This window comes from Mesoplodon bidens (genome assembly GCF_964165515.1).
Source record: "Mesoplodon bidens genome assembly, chromosome: X".
In the NCBI taxonomy this organism is placed as follows: domain Eukaryota; kingdom Metazoa; phylum Chordata; class Mammalia; order Artiodactyla; family Ziphiidae; genus Mesoplodon; species Mesoplodon bidens.
Genome location: NC_138163.1, coordinates 69,004,876 through 69,029,800, shown reverse-complemented (window position 1 = coordinate 69,029,800; position 24,925 = coordinate 69,004,876). Strand labels below are relative to the sequence as shown.

General features: G+C 38.1%; 1 protein-coding gene across 3 annotated transcripts in view; it reads right to left on the bottom strand.

Annotated features, from left to right (window-relative positions):
- CHM (CHM Rab escort protein) overlaps window positions 1-24,925 on the bottom strand; it is a 201,503-nt gene that overhangs the window by 129,771 nt on the left and 46,807 nt on the right. The window contains exon 5 of one of the 3 annotated variants that reach the window (XM_081222068.1): window positions 8,072-8,722. The exons of the other annotated variants lie outside the window; for them this stretch is intronic. Within the exon in view, the coding sequence (XP_081078194.1) occupies window positions 8,662-8,722 (61 nt within the window). The 3' untranslated portion in view covers window positions 8,072-8,661. Of the gene's footprint in view, window positions 1-8,071; window positions 8,723-24,925 lie in introns of those variants that run through there. 3 annotated transcript variants of the gene reach the window in all.

Genomic DNA, 24,925 nt, shown 5'->3' with positions numbered 1-24,925 from the left:
GAGCAAGGTAAAAACCCACCAGACCTAACAAATGAAGAGGAAATAGGCAGTCTACATGAAAAAGAATTCAGAATAATGATAGTAAAGATGATCCAAAATCTTGGAAATAGAAAGCAAAAATACAACAAATGTTTAACAAGGAACTAGAAGAACTAAATAGCAAACAAACAGTGATGAACAACACAATAAATGAAATTAAAAATTCTCTAGAAGGGATCAATAGCAGAATAACTAAGGCATAAGAACGGATAAGTGACCTGGAAGATAAAAGAGTGGAAATAACTACTGCAGAGCAGAATAAAGAAAAAAGCATGAAAAGAATTGAGGACGGTCTCAGAGACCTCTGGGACAACATTAAATGGACCAACATTCGAATTATAGGGGTCCCCGAAGAAGAAGACAAAAAGAAAGGGACTGAGAAAATATTTGAAGAGATTACAGTTGAAAACTTCACTAATATGGGAAAGGAAATAGTTAATCAAGTCCAGGAAGCACAGAGAACCCCATACAGGATAAAGCCAAGGAGAAACACACGATGACACAATTTAATCAAACTATTAAAAATTGAATATAAAGAAAAAATATTAAAAACAGCAAGGGAAAAACAACGAATAACACACAAGGGAATCCCCCTAAGGTTAACAGCTGATCTTTAAGTAGAAACTCTGCAAGCCAGAAGGGAGTGGCAGGACATATTTACAGTGATGAAGGAGAAAAAGCTAGAACCAAGATTACTCTACCCAGCAAGGATCTTATTCACATTTGACGGAGAAATTAAAACCTTTACAAACAAGCAAAAGCTAAGAGAATTCAGCACTACCAAACCAGCTTTACAACAAATGCTAAAGGAACTTCTCTAGACAGGAAACACATGGAAAATGCCTACAATAACAAACCCAAAACAATTAAGAAAATGGTAATAGGAACATACACATTGATATTTACCTTAAATGTAAATGGATTAAATGCTCCAACCAAAAGGCTTAGACTGGCTGAATGGATCTAAAAACAAGACCCATATATATGCTGTCTACAAGAGACCAATTTCAGACCTACAAACACATACAGACTGAAAATGAGGGGATGGAAAAAGATATTCAATGTAAATGGAAATCAAAAGAAAGCTGGAGTAGCAATTCACATATCAGACAAAATAGACTTTAAAACAAAGACTATTACAAGAGACAAAGAAGGACACTACATAATGATCAAGGGTTCAACCCAAGAAGAAGATACAACAATTGTAAATATTTATGCACCCAACATAGGAGCACCTGAATACATAAGGCAAATACTAACAGCCATAAAAGGGGAAATCGACAATAACACAATCATAGTAGGGGACTTTAACACCCCACTTCCACCACTGGACAGATCATCCAAAATGAAAACAAATAAGGAAACACAAGCTTTAAATGATACATTAAACAAGATGGACTGAATTGATATTTATAGGACATTCCATCCCAAAACAACACAATATACATTCCTCTCAAGTGCTCATGGAACATTCTCCAGGATAGATCATATCTTGGGTCACAAATCAAGCCTTGGTAAATTTAAGAAAGTTGAAATCATATCAAGTATCTTTTCCGACCACAATGCTATGAGACTAGATATCAGTTACAGGAAAAAAAAAACTGTAAAAAATACAGACACATCGAGGCTAAACAATACACTACTTAATAACCAAGTGATCACTGAAGAATTCAAAGAGGAAATCAAAAAATATCTAGAAACAAATGACAATGAAAACATGAGGACTCAAAACTTATTGGATGCACCAAAAGCAGCTCTAAGAGGGGCGTTTATAGCAATACAATCCTACCTTAAGAAATAAGAAACATCTCAAATAAACAACCTAAACTTACACCTAAAGCAATTAGAGAAAGAGGAACAAAAAAACCCCAAAGTTAGCAGAAGGAAATAAATCATAAAGATCAGATCAGAAATAAATGAAAACGAAATGAAGGAAATGGTAGCAAAGATTAATAAAACTAAAAGCTAGTCCGTTGAGAACATAAACAAAGTTGATAAACCATTAGCCAGACTCATCAAGGAAAAAAGGGAGAAGCCTGAAATCAATAGAATTAGAAATGAAAAAGGAGAAGTAACAACTGACACTGCAGAAATACAAAGGATCATGAGAGATTACTACAAGCAGCTGTATGCCAATAAAATGGACAACCTGGAAGAAATGGACAAATGCTTACAAATGCACAACCTTCCAAGACTGAACCAGGAAGAAACAGAAAATATGAACAGACCAATCACAAACACTGAAATTGAAACTGTGATTAAAAATCTTAAAACAAACAAAAGCCCAGGACCAGATGGCTTCACAGGCGAATTCTATCAAATACTTACAGAAGAGCTAACACCTATCCTTCTCAAACTCTTCCAAAATATAGCAGAGCGAGGAACACTCCCAAACTCATTCTATGAGGCCCCCATCACTCTGATACCAAAACCAGAAAGATGTCACAAAGAAAGAAAATTACAGGCCAATATCACTGATGAATATAAATGAAAAAATCCTCAACAAAATACTAGCAAACAGAATCCAACAGCACATTAAAAGGAGCATACACCATGATCAAGCGGGGTTATTCCCAGGAATGCAAGGATTCTTCAATACATGCAAATCAATCAATGTGATACACCATATTAACAAATTGAAGGAGAAAAGCCATATGATCATCTCAATAGATGCAGAAAAAGCTTTTGACGAAATTCAACACCCATTTATGATAAAAACCCTCCTGAACGTAGGCATAGAGGGAACTTCCCTCAACAAAATAAACACCATATATTTCAAATGCACTATCAACATCGTCCTCAATGGTGAAAAACTGAAACCATTTCCACTAAGACCAGGAACAAGAGAAGGTTGCCCACTCTCATCACTCTTATTCAACATAGTTTTTGAAGTTTTAGCAGCAGCAATCAGAGAAGAAAAAGAAATAAAAGGAATCCAAATTGACAAAGAAGAAGTAAAGCTGTCCCTGTTTGCAGATGACATGATACTATACAAAGAGAATCCTAAAGATGCTATCAGAAAACTACTAATCAATGAATTTTGTAAAGCCACAGGATACAAAATTAATGCACAGAAATCTCTGGCATTTCTATACACTAATGAAGAAAAACCCAAAAGTGAAATTAAGAAAACGCTCCCATTTACCAATGCAACAAAAAGAATAAAATATCTAGGAATAAATCTAACTAAGGAGACAAAAGACCTGTATGCAGAAAATTATAAGACACTGAAGAGAGAAATTAAAGATGATACAAATAGATGGAGAGATATACCATGTTCTTCGATTGGAAGAATCAACATTGTGAAAATGACTCTACTACCCAAAGCAATCTACAGATTCAATGCAATCCCTATCAAACTACCAATGGCATTTTTCACAGAACTAGAACAAAATATCTCCCAATTTGTATAGAAACACAAAAGATCCCGAATAGCCAAAGCAATCTTGAGAAAGGAAAACGGAGCTGGAGAAATCAGGCTCCCTGATTTTAGACTATATTACAAAGCTCCAGTAATCAGGACAGTATGGTACTGGCACAAAAACAGAAATATAGATCAATGGAACAGGGTAGAAAGCCCAGAGATAAACATATGCACTTATGGTCACCTTATCTTTGATAAAGGAGGCAAGAATACACAGTGGAGGAAAGACAGCCTCTTCAATAAGTGGTGCTGGGAAAACTGGACAGCTACATGTAAAAGAATGAAATTAGAACACTTCCTAACACCATACACAAAAATAAACTCAAAATGGATTATAGACCTAAATATAATGCCAGACACTATCAAGCTCTTAGAGGAAAACATAGGCAGAACACTCTATGACATAAATCACAGCAAGATCCTTTTTACCCACCTCCTAGGGAAATGGAAATAAAAACAAAAATAAATAAATGGGACTGAATGAAACTTAAAAGCTTTTGCACAGCAAAGGAAGCCATAAACAAGACGAAAAGACAACCCTCAGAATGGGTGAAAATATTTGCAACTGAAACAAGTAACAAAGGATTAATCTCCAAAATTTACAAGCAGCTCATGCAGCTCAATATTAAAGAAATAAACAACCCAATCCAAAATTGGGCAGAAGACCTAAATAGACATTTCTCCAAAGAAGACATATAGATGGCCAAGAAGCATGTGAAAAGCTGTTCAACATCACTAATTACTAGAGAAATGCAAATCAAAACTACAATGAGGTATCACCTCACACCAGTTAGAATGGGCATCACCAGAAAATCTACAAACAACAAATGCTGGAGAGGGTGTGGAGAAAAGGGAACCCTCTTGCACTGTTGGTCGGAATGTAAATTGATGCGACCACTATGGAGAACAGTATGGACGTTCCTAAAAAGCTAAAACTAGAATTACCATATGATCCAGCAATCCCACTACTGGGCATATACCCAGTGAAAACCATAATTCCAAAAGACACATGCACCCCAATGTTCACTGCAGCACTATTTACAATAGCCAGGTCATGGAAGCAACCTAAATGCCCATCGACAGACAAATGGATAAAGAAGTTGTGGCACATATATACAATGGAATATTACTCAGCCATAAAAGGAATGAAACTGCACTGTTTGTTGAGACATGGATGGATCTAGAGACTATCATACAGAGTGAAGTAAGTCAGAAAGAGAAAAACATATATTGTATATTAACACGTGTATGTGGAACCTAGAAAAATGGTACAGATGAACCGGTTTTCAGGGCAGAAGTTGAGACACAGATGTAGAGAACAAACATATGGACACAAAGGGGGGAAAACTGCGGTGGGGTAGCGATGGTGGTGTGCTGAGTTGGGCGATTGGGATTGACATATATACACTGATGTGTATAACAATGATGCCTAATAAGAACCTGCAGTATAAAAAAACAAACAAACAAAAAACAACTAATACTAAACTTTCTTTGGGTTATCTGTATGGAAATATGTTAATATAAATGTTTCAGACATTACATGAAATTTCTAGAAATCTTATATGTTCTGGTATCATAAGTCATAATTCTAGTTATTACTTTATAATGTGTATCACAGAAATAACTAAATTTCCTTGTCAGCTGCATTATTATGAACTTTCATCAAATCTTTAACTGTGGTCATTTTTAAGTCTTTTGCCATTTACAGACAGTTCTGGGTGTACTGTGATGCTTTTGCAAAAATGTTCCTATAAAAGGGTTTCCTCTTCAAGGAGTTCATGGAAAAGACTCTGACAAGTACAGGTTTCTGGTAACTGACTATACTGCTGAACTGAAAGAATAAGCATTTTCAGAACTCTAATGGAAAACTGATGAATTCATAAAAGTGCTAACAAAAGATCAAGATAAAAAAGAATTAATTACATGGGACTGAGTGAACTGATGAGGCTGATTATAATTTTTGTGACTTTCTGTTTGAATTTAAAAAAATCCCACAAGGACTCAGAGGCAAAAAACATACAAATCAGCTTTCACTGCAAAGTAAAGGAGCTGTTCCATCAGAGGATTACTGGACTGAATGTCAATAGTATGACATAGTATGAGTATGTTTCGTGTTTGGTAATTGCAATCATTATTTCTTTTGTTGTGGTCATCCATTTACAATGCTTGGTGTCAGTTTATTTATCTCTTGTAAAAATAAAATACAGTGTATGTGTGTGAAAAAATAAACAAACAACCCATTCCAAAAATGGGCTGAAGACCTAAATAGACATTTCTCCAAAGAAGATATGCAGATTGACAACAAACACATGAAGGAATGCTCAACATCATTAATCATTAGAGAAATGCAAATCAAAACTACAATGAGATATCATCTCACACTGGTCAGAATGGCCATCATCAAAAAATCTACAAACCATAATTGCTGGAGAGGGTGTGGAGAAAAGGGAACCCTCTCACACTGTTGTTGGGAATGTAAAGTGATACAGCCACTATGGAGAACAGTATGGAGGTTCCTTAAAAAACTAAAAATAGAGCTACCATATGACCCAGCAATCCCACTACTGGGTATATACCCTGAGAAAACCATAACTCAAAAAGAGTCATGTACCAAAATGTTCACTGCAGCTCTATTTACAATAGCCAGGACATGGAAGCAACCTAAGTGTCCATCAACAGATGAATGCATAAAGAAGATGTGGCACATATATAGAATGGAATATTACTCAGCCATGGAAAGAAACGAAATTGAGTTATTTGTAGTGGGGTGGATGGACCTAGAGTCTGTCATACAGAGTGAAGTAAGTCAGAAAGAGAAAAATAAATACTGTATGCTAGCACATATATATGGAATGTAAAAAAAAATCGTCATGAAGAACTTTAGGGGCAAGATGGGAATTAAGACACAGACCTACTAGAGAATGCACTTGAGGATATGGGGAGGGGTAAGGGTAAGCTGGGACAAGGTGAGAGAGTGGCATGGACATATATACACTACCAAACATAAAACAGATAGCTAGTGGGAAGCAGCCGCATAGCACAGGAGGATCAGCTCAGTGCTTTGTGACCACCTACAGGGGTGGGATAGGGAGGGTAGGAAGGAGGGAGATGCAAGAGGAAAGAGATATGGGGACATATATATGTGTATAACTGATTCACTTTGTTATAAAACAGAAACTAACACACCATTGTAAAGCAATTATACTCCAATAAAGAATTTTAAAAAAATAAAAAAATAAAAGAAATAATTAAAAAAAAAGTTTGTGGGCAGTGAACAAAAAGTGCCTCATTGAAATTAACACAAAAAACACTACAATAAGAAAGGTTACAAGGAAAGAATAACTTATTTTAAATGTTAAGAAATAAAATACCATTGTTACTGTTATAATCTAGTAATTTCAATTAAATATAATGAAAAAAGGATGATATCATTAATGTCAAAACAATTTTCAGATCTAGGAAACGGTAGTGGGAAAATTCTAGTCCTGGGTGTATTACTTAGCAGATATTAGGCAAGTCACTTAACCTTTCAGATTCTCCATCTACGAAATGGGAGACCATTCATCTGCCTTAACTTTCATGAAGCTTTTGTAAGATAAATGAGCTAACATATATGAAGAGTATTTTTCATAAACTCCAAAAGGTTAATCAAACATAAGATATTAATCAAACCTAAGATATTGTTAAATTTTCCACAGGTCAATAGGCAACTCAAAACATGTGTTCTTAGGTTTTTAATCACATGTTGAAAGCTCTCTGGCCACATAACCACAAAGGAGCACCACTGCCATTAAGCAACATTAAAAATGAAGAGCAATAATATGAAATGTGATTTGTATATTTTCTACAGAATTGTTCATGTTTTGCATTCACTTGCATTATTTTGCAAACCAGTAAACCAAAGTGTGTTCCATGAGGGATCTAAGGTGACAACTTTCAGCCAAAAGTTCCACGTCTAAAGATTAAACTAAGAAATGGCAGGATAATTAATTATACTTTACAGGTAAGACAGAATATGGCAATTTCTCTTATTACAGAGCATGATGATGACACCATGGAAAGTGAGCACAGCTACTATCTGGTCAGTAGCTCTCTATTATATTCTGAGAAAGGGAGCTTTCTAGAGTGAATGAAATGCATTAACCAGTACTGGACAATCTGGAAAATATAAGTCCAAATACTTAATTAAGGGTATAAGTTTAAGGAAAGGAGTTATTCTTTGTGAATTTGTTCTACATGCATAAGCTATTAAGTTTTACTATTCTCAACATCATAATCTGGTGAAATTCCTAGCACTATGGAAAACACATGCAATAGAAACACTATTGTTTCCTTACTTTCCATTAACGACAACTAAAATATTTTTTGGAGTTCTGCCAACATTGAATTTAATACCTAACTAGAAGTTATAAAGACACCAGAAAACTCCCCAAATTCCACTTAATTCCTCAGCAAGCAAAATTCTGTTTATCAAAAAGGACTTATCATCCCTCAAATTTAAAACTTTATACTGTGGTTAAAAAAATTTTTTTCTTAAAAAAATAATTCAAACTTTGGAGAACACTTCAGAATAATAACTCAATTTTATTAATTTTAAAGTATCTGAAAAGTATAAAAACACATTTGCCATTTGTAAATGAATGTGGCTGAATTATAAGCTCTCGAGGGCTTTGAGTTCTAAAACACTACTATGATTTTAACATACAAAGGGGAAAAATCTGCATCATTAGTTCTTATAAAAATTTTTAATATGAAAATAAATTGACAGATGAAATCTAATGTCACTTATGTTGCTTATATGAATTTCAAAGGATATTTACAATACAGTGTAACAATATTTTTGAGATAATTTTACCTAATTGCAACTGCTGAATAACTGCTTAGTTGAATGCACTTTTTACCGCTTGCCACAATCTACATATAACTCTGAGAATTTAGGGGTATAAATTCTGATATTATCTAGTATCGCTTATCAATTAATGGTAGTAACAAGGGAATGCCTCAAAGTGAATATGTCTTATTAATACCTTGTAACAGTCACCCTTTTAGATAAGTCAAATGAAAAATTGCCAACCAGCTGGTTAATTTATTCAGCACAGGTGTTCACTATTTATTTTTCAGTCATTTGCACCATTTTTCCCCACAGTATAGCTTGTTGCAGAAATTGTATTCTTTTACTTTGATGTATGCACTTTGTGCTAAGGCCATTCACTTTTGATTTTCACAGTACACGTTACACTGCTACCCAGCTGTTTATTCCTGCAAATAAATGTTTAATGGTTACTCATAAGAATCAGACTATCAAGAAGTTGTTGTTCCAGAAAACAGCAATATAAAAAAACCACTGTAGTCGATTTTGAATTGCTGCAATATAATATATTGGTAGATATATTTCCTTATTTGTTACCAACTTAAAATGTTAACACGTTCAGTAGAATATAGCTGAAGTATCAACCTCTTGTCACATTTCTCCAAGAACAAAATAGCATAAGGTGGTGTACAGTAGGTACTATTGGTTGCCTAATCAACAACGATTATTGGCTTCCTCCCTGCCATAAGAGCTGCAATTTTGTTCCAATATCAGGCAGAAGGTACCCAGAACTAGGGGATGGATCATGACTGATTAAAACCAATTATGGTAATTTTACTGCCCTTTGTTAGTAAGAGTGATTGATTTAAGAGTGAGCAGGTTATGTAGTTTTAGCCAGTGAGACAAGGGAGAATCTGCTGGGGGCTTTGGTAAAGACTCCCTAGTATAATAGTAACAAACAAACAAACAAAAGCATACACATGTTAGAAGAAAATCTCTCCCCCTTCATTTCACGTTGAGATTTCTGCTGTGTGAAAACCTGTTCAGAATCGTGGCAACTATCTTGTAACTCTGGACAGGAAGCTAAGAGAAGTGCTGGGCACCTACCCCAACTCTTATGTGATTAAGATTCTCAATTAGTAAATTCTGCAACAGGACCAACCAATCCACCCACCTGCCTACCCTCCCACCTACCCACCCACTTTTAGTTGGGCACTGTGTCACTTATAGCCTAAAACAAACTTACTTGTACACAGTGGTAAATTATAGCTTCCTCTAAATTATAAAACTTATAGGTGATTTTTCATTTTTTTAAATTTTGTATTTCTTTCTTCTTATTGGTATTATTATGTTTTTGCTTAAAAGGCTCATGTTACTTATAAAATTTTTAAATTAAAGTTTTAGAATCTAAAGTAAATAAACAGAATTTTAGATGACTATTACAATGTCTTTATTTTAGTATCAATCCACCAAAGAGCTGGTTCATCTGTAAATCTAAGAAGCAAGTTTTCATCCTGTTTTAACATTATCACGCCAGAACGGGGGAAACAATGTTCAGTATTATGCAAAAAAAAGAAAGGACAAAAAAGGTACAAGTTCTTGCCAATATTTTAGAAAGACAAAAATCTCTTCTCGGTCCCCGGAGGAAGATGGCGGAAGAGTAAGACGCGGAGATCACCTTCCTCCCCACAGACACATCAGAAATTCATCTACACGTGGAACAACTCCTACAGAACACCTACTGAACGCTGACAGAAGACCTCAGACCCCCCAAAAGGCAAGAAGCTCCCCACATACCTGGGTAGGGCAAAAGAAAAAAAGAATAAACAGAGACAATAGGATAGGGACGGGACCTGCACCAGTGGGAGGGAGCCGTGAAAGGGGGAAGGTTTCTACACACTACAAGCCCCTTCGCGGGCGGAGACTGCAGGTGGCGGAGGGGGAAAGCTTCGGAGTAGCGGAGGAGAGCACAGCAACAGGGGTGCGGTGGGCAAAGCGGAGAGATTCTGGCACAGAGGACCGGTGCCCTCAGGCACACACCAGCCCGAGAGGCTTGTCTGCTCGGCCGCCGTGGCGGGCGGGGCTGGGAGCTGAGGTTCGGGTATCGGCTTTCAGTCGGAGCGCAGGGAGAGGACTGGGGCTGGCGGCAGGAAGAGAGCCTGAAGGGGTTAGTGCACCACGGCTAGCCCGGAGGGAGTCCGGGGAAAGGGTCTGGAGCTGCTGAAGAGGCAAGAGACTTTTTTCCCTTTTGTTTCCTGGTGCGCGAGGAGAGGGCATTAAGAGGGCTGCTTGGGGAAGCGCCGGAGACAGGCACGAGACGCGGGTAAGGCACGGACCTCGGAGACGGGCGTGGGCCGCCGCCGCCGCCGCCCGCCGCCGCCGCCGCCACCGCCGCCCGCCACCCGCCGCGGCCCGCCGCCGCCGCCGCCGCCGCCGCCGCGGCCCGCCGCCGCCGCCGCTGCCGCCGCCGCCGCGGGGCCTGTGTGCGAGCGCGGGTCACTGTCCGCCCCGCCTTCCGGGGGGCCTGTGCACCCCGCCACTGCCGGGGTCCCCGAGACCCGGGGACGGCTTTCCCGGGAAAGCGCACGGAGCGCCACGGGCTGCTGCAACGTCACGCCGGCCTCTGCCGCCGCAGGCCCGCCCCACACTGCGCACCCCTCCCTCCCCTCTGCCTGAGTGAGCCAGAGCCCCCGAATCAGCGGCTCCTTTAAACCCGTCCTGTCTCAGCGAAGAACGGACGCCCTCCGGCGACCTACGCGCAGAGGCGGGGTCAGGTGCAAGGCTGAGACCCGGGAGCTGTGAGAGCAGAGGCAGGGAAATCTCTCTGTGCAGCCTCGGAGGCAGCGGATTAAAGCTCCACGGTCCATTTGATGTGCCCTGCGTCTGTGGAGTGCATGAATGGACAGCGAATCATCCCAAATTGAGGAAGTGGATTTTGAGGACAAGATTTAAGACTTTCCCCCCTTTTCCTCTTTTTACAACGAATTATTCCAAATTAAGGAGGTGGACTTAGAGAGCAAGATTTCAGACTTCTCGCCCTTTTCCTCTTTTTACAACGAATTATCCCAAATTGAGGAGGTGGACTTGGAGAGCAAGATTTTTGATTTTTCCCCCTGCTCTCTTTTTGTGAATGTGTATGTGTAATCTTCTGTGTAAGATTCTCTCTGTATAGCTTTGCTTCCAACATATGTCCCAGGGTTCTATCGGTCCGGTTTTTTTTTTTTTTTTCAATAATTACTTTCTAATTTTAATAACGCTACTATATTTCATACTTTATTCTATTTTACTTTACCTGCTCTTTCTTTTTTTTCCTACTCTCCCTTCCTCCCTCCCTCCCTCCGCTCCTCCTTTCCTTCTTTCTTTTTCTTTCCTCCCTCCCACCCTTCTTCTTTCCACTTTCTTTTTCTTTCCTTCCTCCCTCCCTCCTTTCTTCCTTTCCTTCCTCCCTCCCTCCCTCCTTTCTTTCCTTCTTTCTTTCCATCCTTCCTCCCTCCCTCCCTCCTTTCTTTCTTCCTTCCTTCCTTCCTTCCTTTCTTCCCTTCTTCCTTTCTTTCCCTCTCTCTTTCTTTCTTCTACTAATTCTTTCTTTCTACTTTTTCTCCCTGTTATTCTGAGCCGGGTGGATGAAAGGCTCTTGGTGCTGCAGCCAGGAGCCAGTGCTGTGCCTCTGAAGTGGGAGAGCCAACTTCAGGACACGGGTCCACAAGAGACCTCCCAGCTCCACAGAATATCAAGCAGTGAAAATCTCCCAGAGATCTCCATCCCAACACCAGCACCCAGCTTCAGTCAACGACCAGCAAGCTACAGTGCGGGTCACCCTATGCCAAGCAACTAGCAAGGCAGGAACACAACCCCACCCATTAGCAGAGAGGCTACCTAAAAACATAATAAGGCCATAGGCACCCCAAAACACACCACCAGACGTGGACCTGTCCACCAGAAAGACAAGATCGAGCCTCAACAACCAGAGCACAGGAATTAGTCCCCCCCACCAGGAAGCCTACACAACCTACTGAAACAACCTTAGCCACTGGGGTCAGACACCAAAAACAACGGGAACTACGAACCTGCAGCCGGCAAAAAGGAGACACCAAACACTGTAACATAAGCAAAATGAGAAGGCAGAAAAACACACAGCAGGTGAAGGAGCAAGATAAACACCTACCAGACCTAACAAATGAAGAGGTAATAGGCAGTCTACCTGAAAAAGAATTCAGAATAATGATAGTAAAGCTGATCCAAGATTCTATTTCCAAGATCCATAATCTTGGAAATAGAATAGACAACATGCAAGAAACAGTTAACAAGGACCTAGAAGAACTAAAGATGAATCAAGCATCGATTAAAAACACAATAAATGAAATGAAAAATACTCTAGATGGGATCAATAGCAGAATAACTGAGGCAGAAGAACGGATAAGTGAGGTGGAAGATAAAATAGTGGAAATAACTGCTGCAGAGCAAAATAAAGAAAAAAGAATGAAAAGAACAGAGGACAGTCTCAGAGACCTCTGGGACAACATTAAACGCACCAACATTCGAATTATAGGGGTTCCAGAAGAAGAAGAGAAAAAGAAAGGGACTGAGAAAATATTTGAAGAGATTATAGTTGAAAACTTCCCCAATATGGGAAAGGAAATAGTTAATCAAGTCCAGGAGGCACAGAGAGTCCCATACAGAATAAATCCAAGGAGAAATACACCAAGACACATATTAATCAAACTGTCAAAAATTAAACACAAAGAAATCATATTAAAAGCAGCAAGGCAAAAACAACAAATAACACACAAGGGAATCCCCATCAGGTTAACAGCTGATCTCTCAGCAGAAACCCTACAAGCCAGAAGGGAGTGGCAGGACATAATTAAAGTGATGAAGGAGAGAAAACTGCAACCTAGATTACTCTACCCAGCAAGGATCTCATTCAGATTTGATGGAGAAATTAAAACGTTTACAGACAAGCAAAAGCTGAGAGAGTTCAGCGCCACCAAACCAGCTTTACAACAAATGCTAAAGGAACTTCTCTAGGCAAGAAACACAACAGAAGGAATATACCTACAATAACGAACCCAAAGCAATTAAGGAAATGGGAATAGGAACATACATATCAATAATTACCTTAAATGTAAATGGACTAAATGCTCCCACCAAAAGACACAGAGTGGCTGAATGGATACAAAAACAAGACCCATATATATGCTGTCTACAAGAGACACACTTCAGACCTAGAGACACATACAGATTGAAAGTAAAGGGATGGAAAAAGATATTCCATGCAAATGGAAATCAAAAGAAAGCTGGAGTAGCAATTCTTATATCAGACAAAATAGACTTTAAAATAAAGACTGTTAGAAGAGACAAAGAAGGACACTACATAACGATAAAGGGATCGATCCAAGAAGAAGATATAACAATTGTAAATATTTATGCACCCAACATAGGAGCACCTCAATACATAAGGCAAATACTAACAGCCATAAAAGGGGAAATCGACAGTAACACAATCATAGTAGGGGACTTTAACACCCCACTTTCACCAATGGACAGATCATCCAAAATGAAAATAAATAAGGAAACACAAGCTTTAAATGATACATTAAACGAGATGGACTTAGTTGATATTTATAGGACATTCCATCCAAAAACAACAGAATACACATTTTTCTCAAGTGCTCATGGAACATTCTCCAGGATAGATCATATCTTGGGTCACAAATCAAGCCTCGGTAATTTTAAGAAAATTGAAATTGTATCAAGTATCTTCTCCGACCACAATGCTATGAGACTAGACATCAATTACAGGAAAAGATGTGTAAAAAATACAAACACATGGAGGCTAAACAATACACTACTCAATAACGAAGTGATCACTGAAGAAATCAAAGAGGAAATTAAAAAATACCTAGAAACAAATGACAATGGAGACACGACGACCCAAAACCTATGGGACGCAGCAAAAGCAGTTCTAAGGGGGAAGTTTATAGCAATACAATCCCACCTTAAGAAACAGGAAGCATTTCGAGTAAACAACCTGACCCTGCACCTAAAGCAATTAGAGAAAGAAGAACAAAAATACCCCAAAGCTAGCAGAAGGAAAGAAATCATAAAGATCAGATCAGAAATAAATGAAAAAGAAATGAAGGAAACGATAGCAAAGATCAACCAAACTAAAAGCTGGTTCTTTGAGAAGATAAACAAAATTGACAAACCATTAGCCAGACTCATCAAGAAAAAAAGGGAGAAGACTCAAATCAATAGAATTAGAAATGAAAAAGGAGAAGTAACAACTGACACTGCAGAAATACAAAAGATTATGAGAGATTACTATAAGCAACTCTATTCCAATAAAATGGACAACCTGGAAGAAATGGACACATTCTTAGAAATGCACAACCTGCCAAGACTGACTCAGGAAGAAATAGAAAATATGAATAGACCAATCACAAGCACTGAAATTGAAACTGTGATTAAAAATCTTCCATCAAACAAAAGCCCAGGACCAGATGGCTTCACAGGTGAATTCTATCAAACATTTAGAGAAGAGCTAACACCTATCCTTCTCAAACTCTTCCAAAATATAGCAGAGGGAGGAACACTCCCAAACTCATTCTACGAGGCCACCATCACCTTGATACCAAAACCAGACAAGGATGTCACAAAGAAAGAAAACTACAGGCCAATATCACTGATGAACATAGATGCAAAAATCCTCAACAAAATACTAGCAAACAGAATCCAAGAGCACATTAAAAGGATCATACACCATGATCAAGTGGGGTTTATCCCAGGAATGCAAGGATTCTTCAATATACGCAAATCAATCAATGTGATAAATCATATTAACAAACTGAAGGAGAAAAACCATATGATCATCTCAATAGATGCAGAGAAAGCTTTCGACAAAATTCAACACCCATTTATGATAAAAACCTTGCAGAAAGTAGGTATAGAGGGATCTTTCCTCAACATAATAAAGGCCATATATGACAAAACCACAGCCAACATTGTCCTCAATGGTGAAAAACTGAAACCATTTCCACTAAGATCAGGAACAAGACAAGGCTGCCCACTCTCACCACTCTTATTCAACATAGTTTTGGAAGTTTTAGCCACAGCAATCAGAGAAGAAAAGGAAATAAAAGGAATCCAAATTGGAAAAGAAGAAGTAAAGCTGTCACTGTTTGCAGATGACATGATACTATACATAGAGAATCCTAAAGATGCTACCGAAAAACTACTAGAGCTAATCAATGAATTTGGTAAAGTAGCAGGATATAAAATTAATGTACAGAAATCTCTGGCATTCCTGTACACTAATGATGAAAAATCTGAAAATGAAATCAAGAAAACACTCCCATTTACCATCGCAACAAAAAGAATAAAATATCTAGGAATAAACCTACCTAAGGAGACAAAAGACCTGTATGCAGAAAACTATAAGACACTGATGAAAGAAATTAAAGATGATACAAATAGATGGAGAGATATACCATGCTCCTGGATTGGAAGAATCAATATTGTGAAAATGACTCTACTACCCAAAGCAATCTACAGATTCAATGCAATCCCTATCAAACTACCAATGGCATTTTTCACAGAACTAGAACAAAAAATTTCAAAATTTGTTTGGAAAAACAAAAGGCCCCGAATAGCTAAAGCAATCTTGAGAACGAAAAACGGAGCTGGAGGAATCAGGCTCCCTGACTTCAGACTATACTACAAAGCTACAGTAATTAAGACAGTCTGGTACTGGCATAAAAACAGAAAGATAGATCAGTGGATCAGGATAGAAAGCCCAGAGATAAACCCACGCACATATGGCCAACTTATCTTTGATAAAGGAGCCAGGAATGTACAGTGGAGAAAGGACAGCCTCTTCAATAAGTGGTGCTGGGAAAACTGGACAGGGATATGTAAAAGTTTGAGATTAGATCATTCCCTAGCACCATACACAAAAATAAGCTCAAAATGGATTAAAGACTTAAATGTAAGGCCAGAAACTATCAAACTCTTAGAGGAAAACATAGGTAGAACACTCTATGACATAAATCACAGCAAGATCCTTTTGGACCCACCTCCTAGAGAAATGGAAATAAAAACAAAGATAAACAAATGGGACCTAATGAAACTTCAAAGCTTTTGCACAGCAAAGGAAACCATAAAGAAGACCAAAAGACAACCCTCAGAATGGGAGAAAATATTTGCAAATGAAGCAACTGACAAAGGATTAATCTCCAAAATTTATAAACAGCTCATGCAGCTCAATAGCAAAAAAACAGACAACCCAATCCAAAAATGGGCAGAAGACTTAAATAGGCATTTCTCCAAAGAAGATATACAGACTGCCAACAAACACATGAAAGAATGCTCCACATCATTAATCATTAGAGAAATGCAAACCAAAACTACAATGAGATATCATCTCACACCAGTCAGAATGGCCATCATCAAGAAATCTAGAAACAATAAATGCTGGAGAGGGTGTGGAGAAAAGGGAACACTCTTGCACTGCTGGTGGGAATGTGAATTGGTACAGCCACTATGGGGAACGGTATGGAGGTTCCTTAAAAAACTAAAAATAGAACTACCATATGACCCAGCAATCCCACTACTGGGCATATACCCTGAGAAAACCATAATTCAAAAAGAGACATGTACCAAAATGTTCATTGCAGCTCTATTCACAATAGCCCGGAGCTGGAAACAACCTAAGTGTCCATCATCAGATGAATGGATAAAGAAGATGTGGCACATATATACAATGGAATATTACTCAGCCATAAAAAGAAACGAAACTGAGCTATTTGTAATGAGGTGGATAGACCTAGAGTCTGTCATACAGAGTGAAGTTAGTCAGAAAGAGAAAGACAAATACCGTATGCTAACACATATATACGGAATTTAAAAAAAAAAAAAGTCATGAAGGACCTAGGGGCAAAACGGGAATAAAGACACAGACCTACTTGAGAATGGACTTGAGGATATGGGGAGGGGGAAGGGTAAGCTGTGACAAAGCGAAAGAGAGGCATGGACATATATACACTACCAAACGTAAGGTAGATAGATAGTGGGAAGCAGCCGCAGAGTACAGGGAGATCAGCTCGGTGCTTTGTGACCGCCTGGAGGGGTGGGAAGGGGAGGGTGGGAGGGAGGGAGATGCATGAGGGAAGGGATGTGGGAACAGATGTATATGTATGACTGATTCACTTTGTTATAAAGCAGAAACTAATTAAAAAAATAATAATAAAAAAAAAAATCTCTTCTCACTAAAGAAACTACATGACATCATGTAATTAATAGGCAATCATCTTTTACCTAAGAACTGTTTGGGTTTGCGTAAATTAAGTGTGAACTAATGTACTGTGCCTTTTCATCTTCTGTTGGATATTTAAAACCAGAAATAGCAGCTGCTTTTATTCCCTCACCTAAACTACTGTATCTTGTGGCGTACAAACTACAGTCACAACAACTAAAGGTTACTGGATTCATCCCTTATCTTCCAAACATTGGGAGTTAGGCACTTTAATTCCCCAATATAGATATAATTACTTTACAATTCTAAACACTATTCTAGTAAATTAAAGAAGTAAATGTACTTCTTTAGGTGCTAGTCTTCACAAAGGAAATACTTTATTCACTTGGTGGAATGGCTTCCTTGATGCGCATACATGTATTTATCTGATTCCTGAAATACAACGTGACACAATGGAAACAGCAGAAACTTTTGAGTTAGATAGATGTGGGCTCAAATCCTGGTTCTCCTATCTCTGGCTCTCCCTGGTCATAGCACAGATTAAATGAAACTGAATGAAATAAAATATGTAAGGAAGCAAGTTATAGCAGCTGCCACAAAGATAATATACAATAAATGCTATAGTTCTTTTACTCTTCCCTTCTATAAGTCAACTGTATAATCACAAAATTTGTTTCAAAGAAAGATAATCTATGTATAGCAAAAGTATTTCTGGCCCAAACTAGAGATTATCTCACTTATTACAAGCAGCATTCAGGGTAACAAATCACTGATAAAACAAAACAATCTGGGTAGTTCTTTATAGAATCTGTGATAACTGGACTTAAGTTATGAAAAGAGACTAATCCTTACAATTTCTCTTTTAATATTTAGCCTAAATATGCAATAACCAAAAAATACTAACTTTAATGTTCAAAAGATCACTAAAACCTTTAGATTGAACACTTAAGAATTATTTTTGAAAATAAGTAAAGTCAACAATCATAAAAAAAACTAATGTGCTATCCTATATGTTTACATTAGAATATGGTGTTACTGACTTGCCATGTAGTTTGAGGTATTTTCCAAGCAGTGGTGATGGGTTTGCACTGATCTACTTGCATCCTTGCCCTGTCCTCCTTGTAATCAAAGATTAAAAATCAAAAGGCTACTGGTTATGACTATAATATTGTTTGTGGCCAAGAGATAGACACTATTCTTCCTTGATGAAATATCAAGCGACATCTATGAGAATCAAACCATAGATTTTGGCCTAATAAATGTCAACTCTATAAGCTAACTCATCTGGTCTAAGATGGGAAGACAAGTCATAATATTTCAGCATTCATATCATTATAAAGCTATCTTTACATGATATTTTGGAAATTTACCAAATTATCAATATTTAAAACAATATTCTATATGCATAATTTACCAAGGATTGAGGTTTGACTTCTCTCTATATGCCTGATGCAACTAAATAAAATAAACTCTTGGCATGAATGACCATTAAAGTGTAAGGCTTTTGGTAATTTGTCATTTGGTCAGATTGTGGATTTGACTTGCATATGCTGAGAGAGTAGTGTACAAGATCAAGATAATTAGCAAGTGAGAGAACCTAAATGATTGCCCAGCATTAGCGTATAATTACACAGTCCTCAGGAAGTGATAATAACTTCCTTTATGAAAAAAATGCTCATTAAGTGAGCCTAAGGATAAGCAGAAAATACAATTAACTTGCAGTATGTGGCTATGGACAGAAAACACATGACTCTCAATAGAAAATAGACTAAAACAAAAGTCAGTGGAAAGGAAGACGTAAAACCGTTCCTCTTTGCAGAAAACATGACTGGCTATGCAAAAATCCGAAGGAATCTACCAAAAAAATCCTAGAATAAGCACGTTCAGCAAGATTTCAGGATAAAAGATGAATGCATAAAAACCAATTATATTTCTAGATACGAATAATGAACAAGTGAAAACCAAAATTAAAAAGGCAATAATACCACTTACAATTGCACTTGCTCCAAAGAAAATTAAATACTTAGGTATACAATTAACAAAACATGTACAGAACTGGTATGCTGAAAATTACACAATCCTGTAGAATGAAATCAAAGATGACCTCCCTAAATGGAGAGGCATACCTTGTTGATGGATTGGAAGACTCAAAATAATAAAGATATCAATTCACCCCAGGTTGATCTGTAACTTTACTGCAGTTCCTATCAAAATTCCAGCAATGTTTTCTAGACATGGACAGGCTTATTAAAACATTTATATGGAAAGGCACAAACTGTAGAACAGCTAAAACAATCTTGGTAAAGAAGAATAAATTGGGGGAAATCATTCGAACTGATGTTAAGTCCAACTATATAGCTGCAGTAATCAAAACAGTGTGACATTGGTGCGGGAAAAGACATAGACATCAATGGAACAGAAAACAGAATCCAGAAATAGACCATCCAAGTCCAGCCAGTTGATTTTTGACAAAGATGCAAAAGTAACTCAATGGAGGAAAAACAGCCTTTTCAACAAATAGTACTGAAGCAACTGGATATCCTTAGGTCAAAAAAAATGAACATTGACCTAAACCTCACACCTTATACAAAAAATAATTCAAAGTGGATCATGGACTTAAATGTAAAACGTAAAACTACACAATATTTTTTTTTTAAAAAAATAGGACAAAATCTCTTGGCTCTACAGCTAGGCCAAGAGTCAGAAGAAAAATTTGATAAATTGGACCTCATCAAAATTTAAAACATTTGCTCTGCAAAATACCCTGTGTAAAGAGGATGAAAGACAAGCTACAGACTGGGGGAAAAACTTGCAAACCACATATCTAACAAGGGACACATTTAAAATATATAAAGAACTCTTAAATCTCCACAGGAAAAAAAAAGTCCATCCAATTAAAAAATGAGCAAAAGACATGAACAGATATTTCACCAAAAAGGACACATGGGTGGCAAATAAGCACATGAAAAGATATTCAAAATCAGCCATCAGGGAAATGCAAATTAAAACCACAACAAGATATCACTACTACACACCTATAAGATTGGCTAAACTAAAAAAGTTACACCACCAAATGATGGTGAAGATACGGAGAAACTGAATCACTCACACATGCCTGGTAGGAATGTAAAATGGTACCGCTTCTCTGGAAAAGTCAGTTTCCTCTAAAACTAAACATATATATGACCCAGGAATTGTACACTTGGGCATTTATCCCAGAAAAATAAAAATTTACGTTCACACAAAATCCTGTAAACCAACATTTATAGCATTCTTATTTGTAACAGACAAAATGGAAACAGCCCAGATGTTCTTCAATGGATGAATGACTAAACAAACTGTGGTACACTGCTACCATGGAATACTACTCAGCAATAAAAAGGGACAAAATACTGATGCAAGCAACAACCTAGATGAATCTCTGGGTAACTATGCTGAGTGTAAAAACCCAGTGGCAAAAGGTTACATACTGTACAGTTCCATTTACATAATGTCCTCAAAAATGACAAAATTAGGGGGCTTCCCTGGTGGCGCAGTGGTTGAGAGTTTGCCTGCCGATGCAGGCGACATGGGTTCGTGCCCTGGTCCGGGAAGATCCCACATGCCGCGGAGCAGCTGGGCCCGTGAGCCATGGCCGCTGAGCCTGCGTGTCCGGAGCCTGTGCTCTGCAATGGGAGAGGCCACAACAGTGAGAGGCCCGCGTACCACAAAAAAAAAAAAAAAAAAAAAAAGACATAATTATAGAGTTGGGAAACCGATTAGTGGTTGCCAGGAGTTAGGACTTTGGGGAAGGAGATGAGGTGTGATTATAAAATGGCAACAGGAGGGATCCCTGTGGTGATGGAACTGATCTGTTCTCTGACTGTGATGATGGTTACATGAACCCACATATGTGTTAAAACTGTACAGAATGAAACACAGACACACACACACACACACACTATTTCCACAAAATGTAACAGTAACATCAATAACACATATGTAAACAAAGCAATAACAACAAAAAGCCAGGAACCTGCACCATATTTTTCATTACATATTTACAAAAGGGGATTCACAAGGAATTTTGTGATGTATCCCACAAGAACGTTGAGGATCTACTATATAGTGATATCATTTCTTAGGGAGAAAATGAGGGAATTTTCTAAGAAAACCAAAACTAATCTCTTAAAATGATAAAATTTTTATTTTAATCAGTTTTTTTTTTTTTTTTGGCTTCGTTGGGTCTTTGTTGCTGCCGACTTTCTCTAGTTGCGGCCAGAGGGGGCTACTCTTTGATGCTGTGTGCGAGCTTCTCATTGCGGTGGCTCCTCTTTGTTGCTGAGCACAGGCTCTAGGCGCATGGGCTTCAGTAGTTGTGGCTCGACGGCTCAGTAGTTGTGGCTCAAGGGCTCTAGAGCACTGTCTCAGTAATTGTGGCACATGGGCTTAGTTGCTCTGCGGCATGTGGGATCTTCCCAGACCAGGGCTCGAAACCGCATACCCTGCATTGGCAGGCGGATTCTTAACCACTGTGCCACCAGGGAAGCCCTCTAATCAGTTTTAATATTCATCTTTCTAAAGTGTATTTCAAATATCCCCACCTTTTCAAGTGGAGTAGAGAGAACATAATTTAACTTTTGCCTGAAGACATCGGGATAGAATTATGATCATCAATTGTTATACTGTGCTATAATACAGTGATGTCTTTGAGGGATCCTGATTCGAAGCCATTTGCCCCTACACTAAATGGCCCAAAGCCTGCTCTCAGCTTTCTGATTCTGTCTACTTTTCCTCTGTTAGTCTATCAACTAACACGTAAAACAGCAGCATGTTGGAGCCCACAGGGACTTCTGAGATGACCTAGTCCAAGGGGACATCTTTTGCTCAGTATCACACAGTAAGTTGAATCATAAAGGCAGAAGTATAACCCTGGTCTCAGTGTGGTTCTCAGTGTGCCTGCCTCCAGCAGATACCCCTTTCCTATTTGCCGCTTTAAACTACTATAGTAGGAAAACCAGAAAATAGGGTTGTCAGAAATATGTATTCAACAAAGTTTTTGATTTAAGCTAGTGGGTCCTGGGTGATGAATTCTCATATAAAGTAAATCTTTGTGACAGGTATTTTGGCCCTAGTCCTTTTCATATAATGCCAAGTTTGTGGTCATGATCCAAAAGGTTAAGGATGCCATAGTCTGGCTGGGGTTAAGAAAGGTACTGTTATTCCTGTTTACTCATGTTTGTAGCACTTATTATAGACAGGTGGATTTTCTGTACATTCCCCCACTGGATGCTCTTAGGGCTCATCCTGCTTACTATGGCATTAATAACTAGCTACCCTTTTCCAAGTAAATGAAGACATATAGAACATTATCCCAGTTCACCTCTTGTTCCACACTCTAATGGACAATGAAAATATATAGCAGAGTCCTACTTTTCTGTTTTAAAACAAACCTTCCACCACCAATCTTTTATCACTTTCAGAAGTTCCAAAAATGAAACTGAAGAGATCAGAAATAAAAAACAAGATGATTTCATCTGCACTCAAAATGTGTCATTTCAGTCACCAGAAACCATAAACACTAATTGTCATGAAGCATAGAGAAATCAAAGGCCTTGAAATAGCAAAAGTACCTCTCAAAGGGCCTGAGTGTGACTGCCACTATATTCTAGTCAAGTAGTATTCATGGACACACAAGAAAGTTACCAAATGTTTACTCTTGGTTTCATTAAAGCATATGAATTTTCAGTTGAGATCACCTTCTGTTCTAGATCTGTCTACGCTGGGTCTAAACAATATCAGAGAGTTACACCTTTCCATACTGAATGCCATTTAGCATTATGCAAATTGTAATACGTATCTGACATTTCAAAGGCTGTCCTTTTGCAGAAAATCATAGAATATTAACTATGTATTAATGGCAGAAAATGCTAGTCACCTGACAGATATGAATATAGGTTAAGAAATCAACCACAGGTTCCCCAACTTTTCACAGGCTCAGGTCACGCTTATCACTGTGCCACAACAAGGATATGTATGGTGACAGTACACGTCCTGAAAAATTTCTAATATCTTGGATTTTAAGTTTTAATTACTATTAAAGAGCTTGACAGTCTGATTTCTAAATCCCTCAACTCCATAACTCCATAACAGTTGAACTGAACTGTGTGATTGTTACCTTTCAGCCCATCAAACATGTCATCTGAAAAAATAAACTATTCCAATTGTTTTAAAACAATTAATCCTTTCACTCAGAAGGAGACACTGAAAACATTACTTCCCCCCCACTTTTCTCTGGATTTACAAAAATATGCCCCCAGATGTCATGGCCACTCAATTTGATTTTTTTAATTCAAAATTATAATTTTCCATTTTGCTACACTTAATGTTATCTAAGAGTCAGAAGAACACTGAATTAGGATTAAAAACCCCTGGGCTTTAATCTTGGACTCCACCACTATCTAGCTTAGGTATGGCCTTGACATTTATCAAGCCATGTGACCTTCAGCAAATTAAACTCTTTGAGCTCCACTGAGGACTCTGTGAAAAATCTAACTAATACTATTTGCTCTATCCTAGCACAGGAGCATTGTAAGGATCAAATAAGAACACTCTTGCACTGCTGGTGGGAACGTGAATTGGTACAGCCTCTATGGAGAACAGTATGGAGGTTCCTTAAAAAACTACAAATAGAACTACCATATGACCCAGCAATCCCACTACTAGGCATATACCCTGAGAAAACCATAATTCAAAAAGAGACATGTACCAAAATGTTCATTGCAGCTCTATTCACAATAGCCCGGAGATGGAAACAACCTAAGTGTCCATCATCAGATGAATGGATAAAGAAGATGTGGCACATATATACAATGGACTATTACTCAGCCATAAAAAGAAACAAAACTGAGCTATTTGTAATGAGGTGGATAGACCTAGAGTCTGTCATACAGAGTGAAGTAAGTCAGAAAGAGAAAGACAAATACTGTATGCTAACACATATATATGGAATTTAAGAAAAAAATGTCATGAAGAACCTAGGGGTAAAACAGGAATAAAGACACAGACCTACTTGAAAATGGACTTGAGGATATGGGGAGGGGGAATGGTAAGCTGGGACAAAGCGAGAGAGAGGCATGGACATATATACACTACCAAACGTAAGGTAGATAGATAGTGGGAAGCAGCCGCATAGCACAGGGAGATCAGCTCAGTGTTTTGTGACCACCTGGAGGGGTGGGATAGGGAGGGTGGGAGACGCAAGAGGGAAGGGATATGGGAACAGATGTATATTTATGACTGATTCACTTTGTTATAAAGCAGAAACTAATAAAAAAATACCAAAAAATAATGTATTTAAAAGAGCTCGCGGGATTTCCCTGGAGGTCCAGTGGTTAAGACTCCATGCTTCCACTGCAAG